The sequence below is a fragment of the Vipera berus genome, assembly GCF_964194415.1.
Source record: "Vipera berus genome assembly, chromosome: 5".
Classification (NCBI taxonomy): domain Eukaryota; kingdom Metazoa; phylum Chordata; class Lepidosauria; order Squamata; family Viperidae; genus Vipera; species Vipera berus.
Window position 1 is genome coordinate 6,505,612 of NC_138207.1, and position 15,290 is coordinate 6,520,901.

Here is a 15,290-nt window from a genome sequence, read left to right on the forward strand (position 1 = left end):
TCTAGCCCTGCCTTTCTCATGATGTGCTCTGCATATAAGTTAAATAGGCAAGGCGACAGTATACAGCCTTGCCGGACTCCTTTCCCAATTTTGAACCAATCAGTGGTTCCGTGTCCAGTTCTCACTGTTGCTTCTTGGCCCGCATATAGGTTTCTCAAGAGACAAATAAGATGTTCTGGTACTCCCATCTCTTTAAGGACTTGCCACAGTTTGTTATGATCCACACAATCAAAGGCTTTAGCATAGTCAATGAAGCAGAAGTAGATGTTTTTCTGGAACTCTCTAGCTTTCTCCATGATCCAGCGTATGTTAGCATTTTGATCTCTAGTTCCTCTGCCTCTTCGAAATCCTGCCTGTACTTCTGGTAGTTCTCGATCCACATACTGCTGGATCAGGAGTATGTGGATATTATTTATAGTAATATAAAATAAAGGGTGAAATATTATTATTAAAGAAAAGATGTAAGAGGAGGGACAAAATGAAACGTGAATGACATAAATTAATATAATTATTTCATTATTGTAAGTAATTAAATTGAACTGTTGAATTGTCCTGCAGACAGTTGTCTTGTGGTGAGCCTGGCCACGGCAAGTTGTCCCATTTTGCCCTAATCACTATGTGATGGAGAAAAGTGGAACAACCTGCCTCCAGAAGCTGTGAATGCTCCAACACTGGAAGTTTTTAAGAAGAGACTGGACAGCCATTTGTCTGAAATGGTATAGGGTTTCCTGCCTTAGCAGGGGGTTGGAGTAGATGACCTCCAGGGTCCCTTCCAACTTTATTATTATTATTATTATTATTATTATTATTATTATTATTATTATTATTATTATTATTATTATTATTATTAATTATTATTATTGTTGTTGTTGTTATTCATTGCACAGTCAGCCAGATGTTCAGACTGGATTTGGCATTTTTGTCTACCTGAAACTCTATATCATTTCGGACAAATGGCTGTCCACTCTCTTCTTAAGTCTTCTTAAAGACTTCCAGTGTTGGAGCATTCACAGTCAGGAAGTTTCTCCTTAGTTCTAGGTTGCTTCTCTCTTTGGTTAATTTCCACCCATTGCTTCCTGTCTTGCCTTCAGGTGCTTTAGAGAATATCATTAATACAGGTAGTCCACAGCTAAGCAAGAAAGTTGTTAAGTAGGTTTTGCCCCACTTTATGATCTTTCTTGCCACTATTGTTAAGTGAATCACTGCAGTTGTTAAATTACACAGTTGTTAAGTAAATCTGGCTTTCCTATTGACTTTGCTTATCAGAAGATTTGCAAAAGCTGATCACATGATCCATAAATAGATGACAGTTGCCAAGTGTTCAGATTTTTATAACATGACCATGAGATTGCTTGTAAGTGTGTAAGTGTGAAAACAGTCATTAAGTGTCTTTTTCAGTGTCATTCTAACTTCAAATGATCACTAAATGAATGGTTGTAATTTAAAGATTACCTGTGATGACTCAGGGCATGGCACAGAGGCAAAACAATCAAACCGCCCTTTATTTTCCCCAAATGCTCCCATGTTTCTGGCAAGCTGCAGAACAAAGTAACACAGACACACACCTTCAGCAGCCTCTGGCTGCAAGTAGTTTCATACGTTTTTAACTCTTCAGGCAGGGAAAGTGTGTGTATGGAACAAGCCATCCTCCTTCAGCTTTTGACTCACAGTTAGATTTATTGTTGTTAGCTGCGAAGTCGTGTCCGACCCATCGCGACCCTATGGACAATGTTCCTGTCCTCTACCATCTTCTGGAGTCCATTTAAGCTCATGCCTACTGCTTCAGTGACTCCAACAGTTAGATTAGAAGAGTAACTTACTCAAGGTCATTTAGATAACAAGGAAAGAAACATACATCCAAAATATAATGAGGCTGTGGAAATACAAGCTTGCCTGAGCAGTTTCAGAAATGAAGCCAAAATCCAATCTGAGGTCTTTGAACACCAAATCAAGTTTATCAGCCAGTCCAATGGTCAGAGTTTATTATTATTATTTATTAAATTTTTATACCGCCCTTCTCCCGAAGGACTCAGGGCGGTGTACAGGGCAATAAATATCAGAATATAAATACAAAAGTTAAAAGAAGTTAAAAGAATTAAATAATCATGCCCAACATAATACAATGATTAAAACTATGTTAAAATTAGATCCAACCCTAAACTATGTTAAAATTAGATCCAACCCTAAATCCAAGCAGAATTCACAACACAGAACAAGAAATCAGAGAGTTGTTTCCAAGATGAGCAAGGGCACACAAAACTCCAAGCATTCAGCGTTTGTTCCCGACAAATGCCCCTCTCCACAGTGTCTCCTCAAGTCTCAGTCTCCAGGTGTGCCTTGTGGAGAGGGGCAGAAGACGGAGCTCGCCTTCCAGCATCCACAGCAGCCATGATGGCAAAGTGGAAGTCCTATTTCTATGGCCGGTCTTTTGTCCACCGGTTTGGACGGCTGCCCCAGATTGAGCAGAAGGGCTACTGCCCTGCTGCATTCAAGCAACGATCCCCTTATTGCTTGTCGCCCCTACGGGGCAACTCTCGACCCTTTCCTGGGTCCCCCAGCAGAGCGAAACCAAACGCGGAAGGCGAAGCTCACCTTCCAGCAGCCACAGCGGCCGTGATGGCAAACTGGAAGTCCTAAAAAGGAGCATTTTAGTGGTGGGTTGTTATGTATCCCATTCTGTCAATCATCAGCTGATGTGAGATCTAGGGAACCTGACATTTTTAAGTATACACACCGATTGGTGATTTTGCTTTTCCTTGAAGCCTATTTGCCAAAGCAGCATCCCTGGTCGATGCAATTCTCTACCATACTGTCTTCCCTTAGAGGAAACATTGCAACAAATTTCCTTGTGAAATTACCAAACTTTTGTGAATTTTCTTCTGGAGTGGGGTTTAGTTACCCAGCAGTCCCTTTGGTAAAACCATGGCATCAGGGGAAATGCAGTTGTTGTTTTTAATGGTGCAAGATCAACGTTTCTTCATCTTTTAAAATTGCCAGATTGTCTTCCTTCTGGTTGCTCTTCTGTTGAAAATCCTCATTTAAGTCAAAGTGTATCAGAGATTTTTGTAAATTGATATCATTGTTCATGCAGCCCTTTTGGGGGGTGAGATGTTCCCACTAATTCAGTCAGAGGTTCTGCTGCTGTATGAGTTGTTAACAATGCCCATTGTAAATACATTAATTTCATCTAGCTCACTATTTGGTGGGGCTCCAAATAAATGAATGAGCTGCTTTTAGAAATTTATTGGAAACCTTTTTGTTAGCACATGACTTGAGTCAAGGCCAAATTCTCAAGGCTCTTTGTGGTAGACAACTTATCAATCCCAAAGCCTAGAGGGAGATCTTCAGCTTATTTAGAAGGATGAAAAAGTGACCATATTTAATTATCATGAAACACATCTAGTGGGAATATTTCTGTACCCAGAAATGATTTTATTTTAAGCAGCAAAGTAGGTATTGTAGAGCATTTAAACGTCAGCACAACTCTCCTACTTCCCCTTTTAGAGGGTAGCCATTCTGCTCCCTTTGGGCCTATTAGAAGAAGCTGACAGCAGAGATGTGGAGCTAAGGATAACACCGTCTCTCTTTTTGGTATTCCAATGAGCCATGTTAACACTATTAGGAGATTTATGTAGGGCAACCTAGTTTGAAGGATTCAGGTATTCCAAATTTTCCTCTTTCTTTTCTCATCACATAGTGATTCCTGTCCCAGTTTTCTTTTATCTGATGCTTCAGCTTTTCTTCCTGATGGCTGTACTCTGCTGATTGCACATTAATAGCAGCCCATCTTTTGATGCTCTGTCAAATTAGTGTTGGTATTTTATTAACAATACATTAGCCCATTAATTCACATACCTCTGATCATTTTTCATTTACTGTAAATAGGAGGGAAATTTTTAAATGAATGGCAAGGACTGGGGTAAGGGCAAAAGCAGTTAGGGAAAGAAAGTCAAGTATTGCATATCACCTAGAGTCACTTTGTTGAATTAGCAATAGCATTATCACTGAGACCTATGTACCACTTCACAGTACTGTATAGCCCTGTCTAAGCAGTTCACCGAGTCAGCATATTGGCCCCAATAATCTGGCTTCTCATTTTATCAACCTCAGAAGGATGGACGGCTGAGTCAACCTTGAGCCACTCAGGATTGAACTGCTGGCAGTGGGCAGACTCAGCCTACAATACTGTAGTACTCAATACATTGTAACTCCATGACTCTGAATGAGATAATTTATACATTGAGTAAATAAGTAAATTAACAACAAGCAAGGAGGTCATTCAAGGAGAGAACTGGGGGATCCCTATCCTTATGGCCTGGCACCCAATTACCATAAAGATGGTCCTATGAAAGGATAATTATGGAATGACTCTAGGAACCAAGTGAAACATGAGTCATTCTGAGTTCTGCTGTGTTCCCAAGGAGAAAAAGAAAACACCTGGAGCTCAGGAACAAGGGCAGATGTGAGCTTCAAAAAAACTTTGAAAGATTCAGACTGTGCTCAGAATGAGATACATCATGGCAATCAGTAATATAGTTATAAGGAATAAAAAGAACAATAACAATATTGGACCATAAAGCAAAACAAAATATCAGAAAGGATGGCTCGGTCCTACTCAAGCCATGTGGTCTCTATTGGGTTTAATGTTACTTTAGAGTTAGGTAAATTGTCCCTGCTAAAACTTTAGCATGTATCATATCAGATGTGCTGATGGGTTAGGCAGCTGATTGATGACATCTTTTTTACATAGGTATTTATAAACACTTATAGCTTTCTACCTATAATTAGATGCTTGGATTAAGGGCATCATTCAATCAGTAACAGATGTTGCAGAATCTATTACAACAGCCCTCCTTATTAGCACAATGATTACACTTAGTTTAGTTACAAAAGGGTGCACAGCACCAGAAATGGTCATGAACTGTATGAAGCCTTCATGAAGACATTCCCTTATTTCTAAGCAAAATTGAGGTATGATAATGTCCTAAAGCTGGAAATGCAAGGATATATATGATATATAATCCTGGAGTAGATATTATCTCTTGGGCCATGGGGTATACTATGCTTTTAAAATTATTCTGGCATACTATAATGTTTGGGACAAAATGGATTACACAAACCTTGACTTAAAAAAATAATCTCTACCTCTGTAATATTTGTGGGACATGGTCAGAGGCAACCTCATTAACCTGAGTTAGTGTGATAATATCTTCTTGACAAAGTTCCATCACGAATGAGGCAGAGCATCAGCATCATGTTGCTATTTGTTTCCCATCAATGGAGTATATAAAACAGGGGGGGAAAAGCATCAGACAAAAGGATACAAACATCTTCAGATCCACAAGTGAGGATCAAAAAAAAAGAGGCTGTAAAAATGATAACTGTAGGGATAATTTTGTTTGTTTTGCTGCTTGCTCTGCTGATTCACAACTTCCTGAGACAACTTTGGACCCGAAGACATTTGCCTCCCGGTTCTTTGGCTCTACCCCTCATTGGGAACTTGTGGGATTATGGATTTTGGCTTCGCGAAGATTATTTTCGGAAGGTATTTCATTCTAAACAATTAACCAAAAATATATAAAATCATTCTCAATTATTTTCTCTGTAGCATAACTGTAGAAAAATGTATTAACCTAGAAAATATTCTTGTGTGATGAGGAATATAATTAATTAAATGATAGTGATGACACTTGATTATTTTCCTCTTCATGTCAGACTATCCAAGCCAAGACCTGCTCATCACCGTTTCACAGAGCAGGATGTGAAATCAATGGGGTTGAGTTTTTAGGCAGCAGATTCTAGTTCAGTTTTATGAAGAAATGTTTGATAATGGAACCATTTCTTCAGAGAAGGATGGTTTCTCCTTCATTCTGCCTAAATGAAGCTAGACATTTTATAATGATTTCAAAAGCTCTATGGATCTTTGTTCTAGACTAAAATCTATTTCCACTATCTGCATGAGTCATGATATTACAAGGAAGTATTTCCTCTTAAAGTTGACTATTGAATGGTAAGAATTTTTCATTTTCCTGCTGACAATCTGCTGATTTTGCTTCCAAAGCTGGTTCTCTATCAGTGCTGCTCCCTGGATTTGAATGAGAGCACTTAGGAATGAGCCAAGACGGCTCATGAAGGGGAGTTGTGAAGATTCCAGGTCCCCATTGAAGTGGTCAGAAAGTTACCAATCATCCATCTTCCTCTCAGCAGTTCGTTTTCTTAAGCATTCCTGGGTTTTACCTTCACTTTTTGAATCTTTTGTTTTACTTTGCCTTTTATCTTTAAAAGTAGACTGCTGGCAGAATGCTGATTTATTTTAACCCCTTTTTGGACTTTATAACTTCTTTTTTTTCTTTTTCTCTTTGATTTATGTGGTTGTTTTGAATAAGGTTTGCTTTTCTGTAAGGAAATATAGCAAGTTCTTGGATAGTGGAAATACTTTCATTTCATTTATACCTGTATTAGACTCTCACCACAGAGTTTTTGCATTTTATTAATTTTGCAAAATATTTGGAGCTTATTTTCTTCTTTTTCTTTTAACTTTCCATCAAAATATCCAGAAAATATTTTCCCTGCTTCATTATCTACTTCTTACTTTGCTTCAGGATTTTGTGTTATCTGTTTTCTTCCATGTATTATTGCTAAATTACACAAAGCAACAATTTATCAGATCAGAGACCAGCAAATATATCTGATATCTGACAAAAATTTTGATAACATGCAATCCTTAGTTTTGAAAGCCTTTTTAAAAACTTTGATGAAATGGTAATGGCTTTGAAAAATATTCAGATGCATGTAGCTGTGGATAAATTAAATTAAGATAAGGAATGTGGTTTGAAAGCAGCAGATTCATTTCTAAGAAATATGGACTGTACAGATTGAGAACTAACTTGAGTTGATTGCATACACATCCATGAAGTTCAAGTCTGAATTCTTTTACAACAGCAGAAACCGAACTGAGTGGAGAAGTAATAAATTCATTTTCCCTTGGAGGATTGAAAGTGATTTGGGGAATGGATTTATCACACTTAACTGGAAAACAATTTCATCAGGACCTTTTTGGGTAGATAGACCAACTTTGGAGATAGAATTGATTATATTTAACCAGACAAATATTGAAAAGATGTAGTATTGAGAAATAAATGTTGATATTTAATCTAGGATGAATTACTGTTAAGTCTTGGGATGATTTGGGATAGATAAGATGCCATGGTAGATTTTCTATGAGTTGATTAAAATAACAATTTCTTAACAGAGGATTTTGAAACTTTAATTTTGCTGCTATTATTATTATTATTATTATTATTATTATTATTATTATTATTATTATTATTATTATTATCTACTTTCTCAATATAATATATAGATGACAGGTTAACAATTTGCAAATAGATTTAGAAGTTTAAAAATTGGGGGGCAGTTTCTCAAGGGGTGGAAAACTAATATTGTAGCAATGAATTAATCTATACAACTGGGGGGGATAACATGTGTATGTGTGTTAGTTTTTCTTTTTTAATGCACTTTTAAAAATGTTTGTTTTCTATTTTTTCTTTGTTTTTTAAATATTTTTGGAGTTTTGTATTTTAACTTTTTCTGTGAATAAAATAAAAATAGAACAAAAAGAAAGAAAGAAAGAAAGACAGCCAATCAATTATTTTAACAACTTACCTAATAATTCATATGGATAGTACTACTCTTGTGGCCAATTTTAATTCATGTTTAATTCAGCAGCCCAAGTCTCTAGAATGTTCTGTCAATACAACTGCAGTTGGAAAGTTGAGGAGTGGATGGCTGAAAAAAGCAGAAGGCAGAGAGGCTGAGAAAGCCTCTGAAGACCATCCAAATGGTGGTGTTCAAAGGATGTGACTCATAGACAATCCGTGGCTCACATATCTGTCAATCACAGGAGGATTGGGAAGTGAGAAGGCCATCTCTCATCCAAGGCAAGGGGGAATGGAGGAAATAGATGTTTCAAGCAGAAACAAAGAGAAAGGCACAGCCCAGGAAAATAAAGGAAATACAAGCGCAAAAGTTTTTGGCAGGAATCTGGGGGTGGAGGGAATAAATTTCCAAAGACCAGATAATCGCATATGGTGAAGAATCTTAGAAGTGAGGGGACTTCCGGTGGCTCCGCGGCGACGGAGACAGCCTTCCCAGGCTGCCCGCGGCTCAGCTGTTGTTTTTTCGCCCGAAACAGCACCGATCAGCTGTTTGGGCGAATTTGAAGCCCCCTCCTCGGGAGAAGAGGAGGGGGCGAGCTTCCAGGTAGGGGTAGAGTTCTCCAGGGCCGCCTGAGCTTATGGCTTGGGCGGCTGAAGGATTGAACTCCCCCGTAGCCTGGGCTGCTCCCAGCTGGCCGGCACCTCTGCTCCTGATTCTTGGAGCAGAGCCAGGCGTCTGCGACCACCCCTGCCTGAAGGAATGACTATGGATTAAAGGAGCAGGCAGAGCGATACAAGAGGAAAAGGTGATATTTTACTCTCCAGCTTGATGGACTTTTTTGGATTATAAATCTGAAGTGAAAGTGCGTCGCATTTGGTAAAAGATGGCGGCTAAACCACCCCCTAAAACTCTTCGGAGTGCTGGAACTTCTCCTGTGCAACAATCATTACTGCAGGCGCTGCATCCTCCTGATGTATTGTCATCAAAGGACTTACAAGATGCTCTTGAAAAACACGCCCAGGTAATTTTGGAATCAATTAATGCTAGATTTGTACAGATGGAGGAGAAATTGGAGAAATTGGAGGAGAGAATGGAGGAGAGGATGGAACAGAAGTTCAGAGTGATGAAGGCAGACATTTTGTCTTCAGTGTGTAAAGTGGCTCGCTGTGTGGAAGAATTGGAGGAAAAGCTAGAAGATCTGACTCAAAAGAATGCTATATTAGAAGCAAAAGTATTGGAGAATGAAGATAAAGTGGAAAAGGAACTGAGTCTTGCTCAATATTACCAGATGCAGTTTGCCATTAGAGTTAGAGGCTTAAAGGAGAATACCAAGGAAGATCTAAAGCAGCTGGTTTCTGAGGCTTTTGAAGAAGTGTTGAAACAGCCAGCATCTGAAATAAAAGGAGGCATGGATAAAGTGTTTCGTGTGAATTCATGGATTGCTAGACAGAGAAAGTTGCCTAGAGATGTGGTGGTATATTTTGCAAAAAGGGAAACTAGAGATGAAGTTATACGAGCTGCTTATGATACTAAAGTTGTGATTGCTAATCAAGAAGTTTTGGTCTTAAAAGAAATTCCTCCAAAGATTTTAAGGAGAAGGAAGGATTTTACATTCCTTGTGCAAGAGCTCAAGCAACGAGATATAAGGTTTAGATGGGAGATCCCAGCTGGGTTGATGGTGACGCACGAAGGTAAAAGGTACCGTCTGGTTACTGTGATGCAAGCGCGTGATTTCTATAATAATGTTTTAAATGCAACGCCATTAACATCTCTGGAAGCTGAAAAGGGATCTGGAGAAGGAGTGCATCAAGAGGTCGAAGGTGGTCAGATAGAAGACAACGGTGTTGGAAGAGATCAAGATACAACTTCGTCGGATGATTCAATAGAACAGAGGGTGACGCGTGCTGCTGCAAAACGATCTAAGAAGAGAAAATAGCAGGATTTGCAGAAGTCTATGGAATTTCTACGACGTATTCATAGTCAAGTATGGGAGGTGGGAAAAGATTTGGGTGTAGACGCAATATATTTTTTACATGTGGTGGTTTTGTGGAAAGGGTGAGGTTTTTTTGGATTAAAGTTTGGTGGAATATATAGAAGATTTCCAAATGGAGGTTAAAGTTTTGTTCGCAATTTTTTTATTGTTTGGAATAATTATAGATGTGCTGGAAGAGGAACGGCCGATTACAGAAGAGTGGACTTTAAAGTTTTCTGATTTGGTTGAGGTGGTGAAGATCTTGGTTAATTTGAAAGATTATTTGTAAGAACGTTATATCATGTAATGGACAAAAAGGGATGGAGTCTATTTAGGACAAGTATAGGTTGAGAAGTATTATATGGTATTTGAATAATTCTTTTTTCCTTTTTTTTCTGTTCTTTTTTTCTCTTTCTATTTTGGGGTTCTTTTTCCTGTTTTTAATGTATATTTAATATTATTAAGGTTTGTCTTATTCTATATAAGCTAGAAAGTGTTTTTTTTTATTTTAGTTTTTTATATATATTTAATATTGCCAAGGTTTGGTTTATCCTATATAAGCTAGAGAGTGATGGATTTTAGAATTTATAGTTGTTAGTACATGGTTGCTTATGTTTGCCTTTCTTTTTTTTTCTTTCTCTTTTTATATATATACCTTGTATTCAGCTCTGGGAAGTCGGGGGGGGGAGGGGGGAGGGGGGGAGGCAGGGGGGGGAGGAGGGAGGGAGGGGGGGAGGTAGGGGGGGAGGAGGGAGGGGGAAGGGGGGTTTTTTAAAGGAAAATTGTATTTTAAAACTTTTCAATAAAAAAAAAAAGAATCTTAGAAGTGAGGATTTAGGAAAGACTGTAAGTGGCATATTAACTATAAATAATCAATGCTCAATAGACACGTAGATACATAATCAATAGATCACATAAAGATTAAGAACATTTATTGACTGTTGAAAGGATACAATCAATCAGCCCAGAAGAGAAAGAGATTGGAGCACTTCTCCACCAGTAATTAGCACTCAGATCAGCATAGATTAACTCCAAGGTCACCTTCAGACCAACAATCAAGTAAGCAATACCCCAATCAAGAAACTGCCACAGAGCCATTAGTAAACAGCCCCACCGAAGAATCTGCCCCCACCCACCCAGAAATGAAAGACATCAGGACATAAAGTGACAGCAAACAGCACTCCTTACTTGCACGGATGGTGTTACCTAATTAGGATAATTAAACTAAAGTAATGAAAACACGCAAGCTCAGAAAGCACCAAGGACCACTTAGGAATAATCTGTTTTATGTGATTATAACATTTCTCAACTTTGATTCACTTGGCAGCCTGTAAAACGACATGGAAATATATACTCCTTGTGGCTTGGACATCAACTTGTAGTAGTGCTGTCTGGATTCAAAACTGTGAAAGAAGTAATGAACAGCTTCCCAGAGGAATTTTCTGATAGACCAGAGGATGATTTCATGACCGCTTTGGGGAAAAAAAGGGGTAAGTGCAAATAGTAAGGAATTGTATCTAAATAACCACTGTTACCATTTGTAATAATAATAATAATAATAATAATAATAATAATAATAATAATAATAATAATAATAATAATAATAATAATAATAATAATAATAATAATAATAATAAAGTTGGAAGGGACTTTGGAGGTCATCTAGTCCAACCCCCTGCTTAGGCAGGAAATCCTATACCATTTCAGACAAATGGCTGTCTAGTCTCTTCTTAAAAACTTCCAGTGTTGGAGCATTCACAGCTTCTGGAGGCAGGTTGTTCCACTGGTTATTTGTTCTAACTGTCAGGAAATTTCTCCTCAGTTCCAGGTTGCTTCTCTCCTTGATTAGTTTCCATCCGTTGCTTCTTGTCCTGCTTTCAGGTGCTTTGGAGAATAGCTTGACTCCCTCTTCTTTGGGGCAGCCCCTGAGATACTGGAACACTGCTATTATGTCAACCCTTGTCCTTCTCTTCATTATACCTCAGAGTAGGAGAGTAGTTATCTGACTTAGATTTTTGCATATTGTTTTGTGGTTTAGTGAGTTGGATGAGTGCAGGATACTTTGTCACTTTAATATATTATGCAAACCGCAGTTATAATATGCATAACTTGGGAGGGAAGGTAAGTAAAGGATAAAGAAAATGATTTAAAGTCAGGAGATAAGGAACAAAAATATTGCTCTAATCCAATTGACATCAAATTATTACATGTCTCAACTGCTTTTTATCTTGTCCATTACATTCATTTATTGACTTAAAGACATTACTTCTTTTTCACTAAATATCTACCTCTTTTTTCAGGCTCTCATCATCCCCATTCAACGAAAACCTCCCCAATCTTCCCTTACCTCTTCAGCCCTTTCCTTTGTTTCATATCTTGCCTCTTCCTTCAAATTTTGCCTCTTCCTTCAAATTTTGCCTCTTTCTTCGGATTTGATTTTCACCAATTCTCTCTATATGGCCAACCCACCCAAGGGCACCAATTTCATACTGACTACCCACATACATAACCATGAGCTTTCTATGTGTTGTGTATTAGGTTTTGGGAAACAGCTATTCACATGTTTGAACTCTAACAGTTCTGGCAGGAGTTTTAGTGGCGGGATTGTTAGGTTCAATCTGATTGGCTGTACGAAAGTATATACAGTAAGCTTGCTTGTATGCCCTAACCCCTTAGTACAGATAATGACTGCTAATAAAACATTAGTTTGTTTGTACTCATCTGCCTGGCATCTTCTCTACGCGTCAGAACCCAATACTTAACAGTGGCAACAAAGGTGGGATCCTGCTTCGCCTGAGAGCTGAAGTCACGAGGGGACAGCTTCACGTGCTGGAGGAAAGAGGTATCTTTCCCCCCCTCTCTGTTGGCTGGCTAATTCAGCACACTAGCGGCTTCATGCTCAGAACAATCCATCTGAGTTGGCGAAGCAGGATCCAGTTGAGAAGGAAGGAAGATGCCGAAAGTCGGCCAGCCTCGCGAATTCAACATCCACCACCCCGAACAGTGGCCATCGCACCTCGGACAAATAGAAAATTACTTGCGGGCAAATCAGATCACAGAGGATGGCTTGAAAGTGGCGACACTACTCTGCATAAGCGGGCCTGCAACATTCAACGTGGCCGAAAGCTTATTCGCCCCAACACCCATTGAAACCGTCTCATTTGTCGATCTTAAACAAAAGCTGAACACTCACTTCAAGCCCAGAATGTCGGAGATGGCCTGGCAGTTCCGATTTGATCAACGAGTGCAACGCCCTGGGGAAACTGCATCAGAATTCATCACGGCCCTATGCCAGGCCGCTAGACACTATAGGTTTTCCAACTTAGATGTGCGTCTGCAAGACCAGCTCGTGTGTGGCCTGAGAGACAAGGCATTGGAACAAAGACTGTTCGCTAGGCCCAACCTAACCCTCCAGGACGCGCAAGACGAAATCATGGCTGACGCAGCCGGCGGTGCGGTCCAGGTGGTTCAGACATCCAAACACAGTAAGCCGGAAGAAACAATACACCACGAGGCCATTTCTTACAATGAAAACGCAGTTGAAGAGGAAACAGAAGTGGACAAGATTTGGAAAAAGACAGAGCCGCGAGAACGAGGACGTGAGCACAGAGGGAGCAAGCAGAAGGCCGTTTTCTTCTCGAGGTGCGGGGGTTGCAGTGGCAACCATGCAAGAATGAACTGCAAGTTCCAGTCGGCCATGTGTCGGGCCTGCGGTCGATCGGGGCACATTGCGACAGTTTGCCGAAGTCGTTTCCGAGACAGCCAACACAAACTACAACTACAAATATTCAAGAAAAGGATAAAGTTTTCTCCGCAATTGTTTTTATTGGGTATTATCACAGATACCACCGTTGTAGATATTAAATTGATGTTGAATTTAATTACGGCAGCAAGACTTTTAGTAGCGCAATATTAAGAACCCTATCAAAGGCTGAAAGGAATTATGCTCAGATAGACAAGGAAGCTTTGGCTATTGTTGCTGGGGTCAAAAAACTCCACGATTACCTGTATGGTAGGAATTTCACTGTGTTTACTGACCATAAGCCTCTCTTAGGTTTATTCACAACTAACAAGCAAACCCCTCATATACTCTCACCAAGGATGCTTAGATGGTCCATATTCTTATCTGCCTATAGCTTTAAAATAATTCACAAACCTGGGAAAGAAATGGGCCATGCTGATGGCCTAAGTAGGCTTCCCTTACAATCTATTGATCCAGATCCAGCCCCTGCTGCCCAAATAATGTCCATTCAAGATTTACCAGAATTTCCCCTTCACGCAGGGGACATAGCAGCTGAAACTGCTTCAGACAAGATTCTGAGCAGAGTTCTATCATGGGTTTTCACAGGGTGGCAAGACAAAAGTCCGGGTCCTGAATTCCAAGCTTATTTTTTAAGAAGGCATGAGTTATCAGCCCACAAAGGGTGTTTACTATGGGGAAATAGGGTTATCATTCCATCTGTCTTAAGAGATAGGGTACTACACTCTCTACATGAGGGACACCCTGGTATAGTGCGAATGAAAGTGTTAGCCAGGAGCTACTTGTGGTAGCCTGGATTAGACAAGGCTGTTGAAGAGCAGGTACATGGGTGTTATATTTGTCAAAGGTCTAGACCCGAGATGCCTCAGGCACCTGTTCACAGATGGGAGCCAACACACACGCCCTGGTCCAGGGTCCACATCAATTACGCTGGCCCATTTCAGGGGCAGCTCTTTCTAATTGTTGTTGATAGTCATTCAAAATGGCTGGAAGTTGTTCCAGTCTCTAGCATGACCTCAGCCAAAACAATCCAGGTACTCAGGAAACTTTTTGCCACTCATGGGCTTCCTGATGTCATAGTTTCTGATAATGGAACTCAATTTACCACTGCTGAATTTCAGGCCTTCCTGAGAGCAAACATGATTAGACACGCCACATCTGCGCCCTTCCACCCGTCATCCAATTGTCAAGCAGAACGGATGGTAAGAACAACCAAAGACTCACTAAAGCACATCATCACAGGTGACTGGCCTCACAGGCTCGCAGACTTTTTACTTTGCCAGCACTCCACACCTTGTACTTCCACGGGGAAAAGCCCTGCGGAGTTGCGCTGGGGCAAACGCCTCATCACCAAACTGGACAGACTGCACCCTGACAGAGTGGCATCCGATGCTGCTCATCCCAAGCCCCCAAGGGGACTACAACCAGGTGACATGGTCTGGGCCAGGAACTATGGACCAGGACACTTGTGGGTTCCGGGGAAGTTGGTTGACAAAACGGGGCCTGTATCTTACACAGTAGGGGTGGAGGGAGGGCGTCTAGTGAGATGGCACATAGATCAATTAAGGAAACGATTTCCAGAACAGTCACTAAGCGTAAGTGACAATCCCTCCCATAGCTCTCAAGCTGACACACAAGTTAGCTCCTATTCACCCTACCAGCAATTTCAGCATTCAGTTGAGTTCCAGTCTGAGGAGGATCCAGTGGAGACAGAGGTGCAACAAGAACCCCTGCAACGAGTGGATTAACCCATCATCACGGACCACTGTGCTGATCCTGTTTCAGGATCTGACTCTGGGGTGGGCCTACCAGACACGGCCAGCCAGAGAAATTCTTCGGAGTATCCAACTGAGAGGGACACTGGTTCACAGGGCATGCCAAATGAGTTGGTACACTACA

The 15,290-nt window shown here is 40.2% G+C and overlaps 1 protein-coding gene across 1 annotated transcript in view; it reads left to right on the plus strand.

The window, feature by feature from the left end:
* Positions 1-5,374: 5,374 nt before the first annotated feature.
* The window catches only part of LOC308668900 (cytochrome P450 2J2-like), a gene marked incomplete at both ends in the record, with an annotated part of 30,260 nt that continues 20,344 nt past the window's right edge, over positions 5,375-15,290 (plus strand). Inside the window, 2 exons of the mRNA XM_081329167.1 lie at positions 5,375-5,545; positions 10,959-11,121. Coding sequence (XP_081185293.1) covers positions 5,375-5,545; positions 10,959-11,121 — 334 coding nt within the window. The remainder of the gene's footprint in view (positions 5,546-10,958; positions 11,122-15,290) is intronic.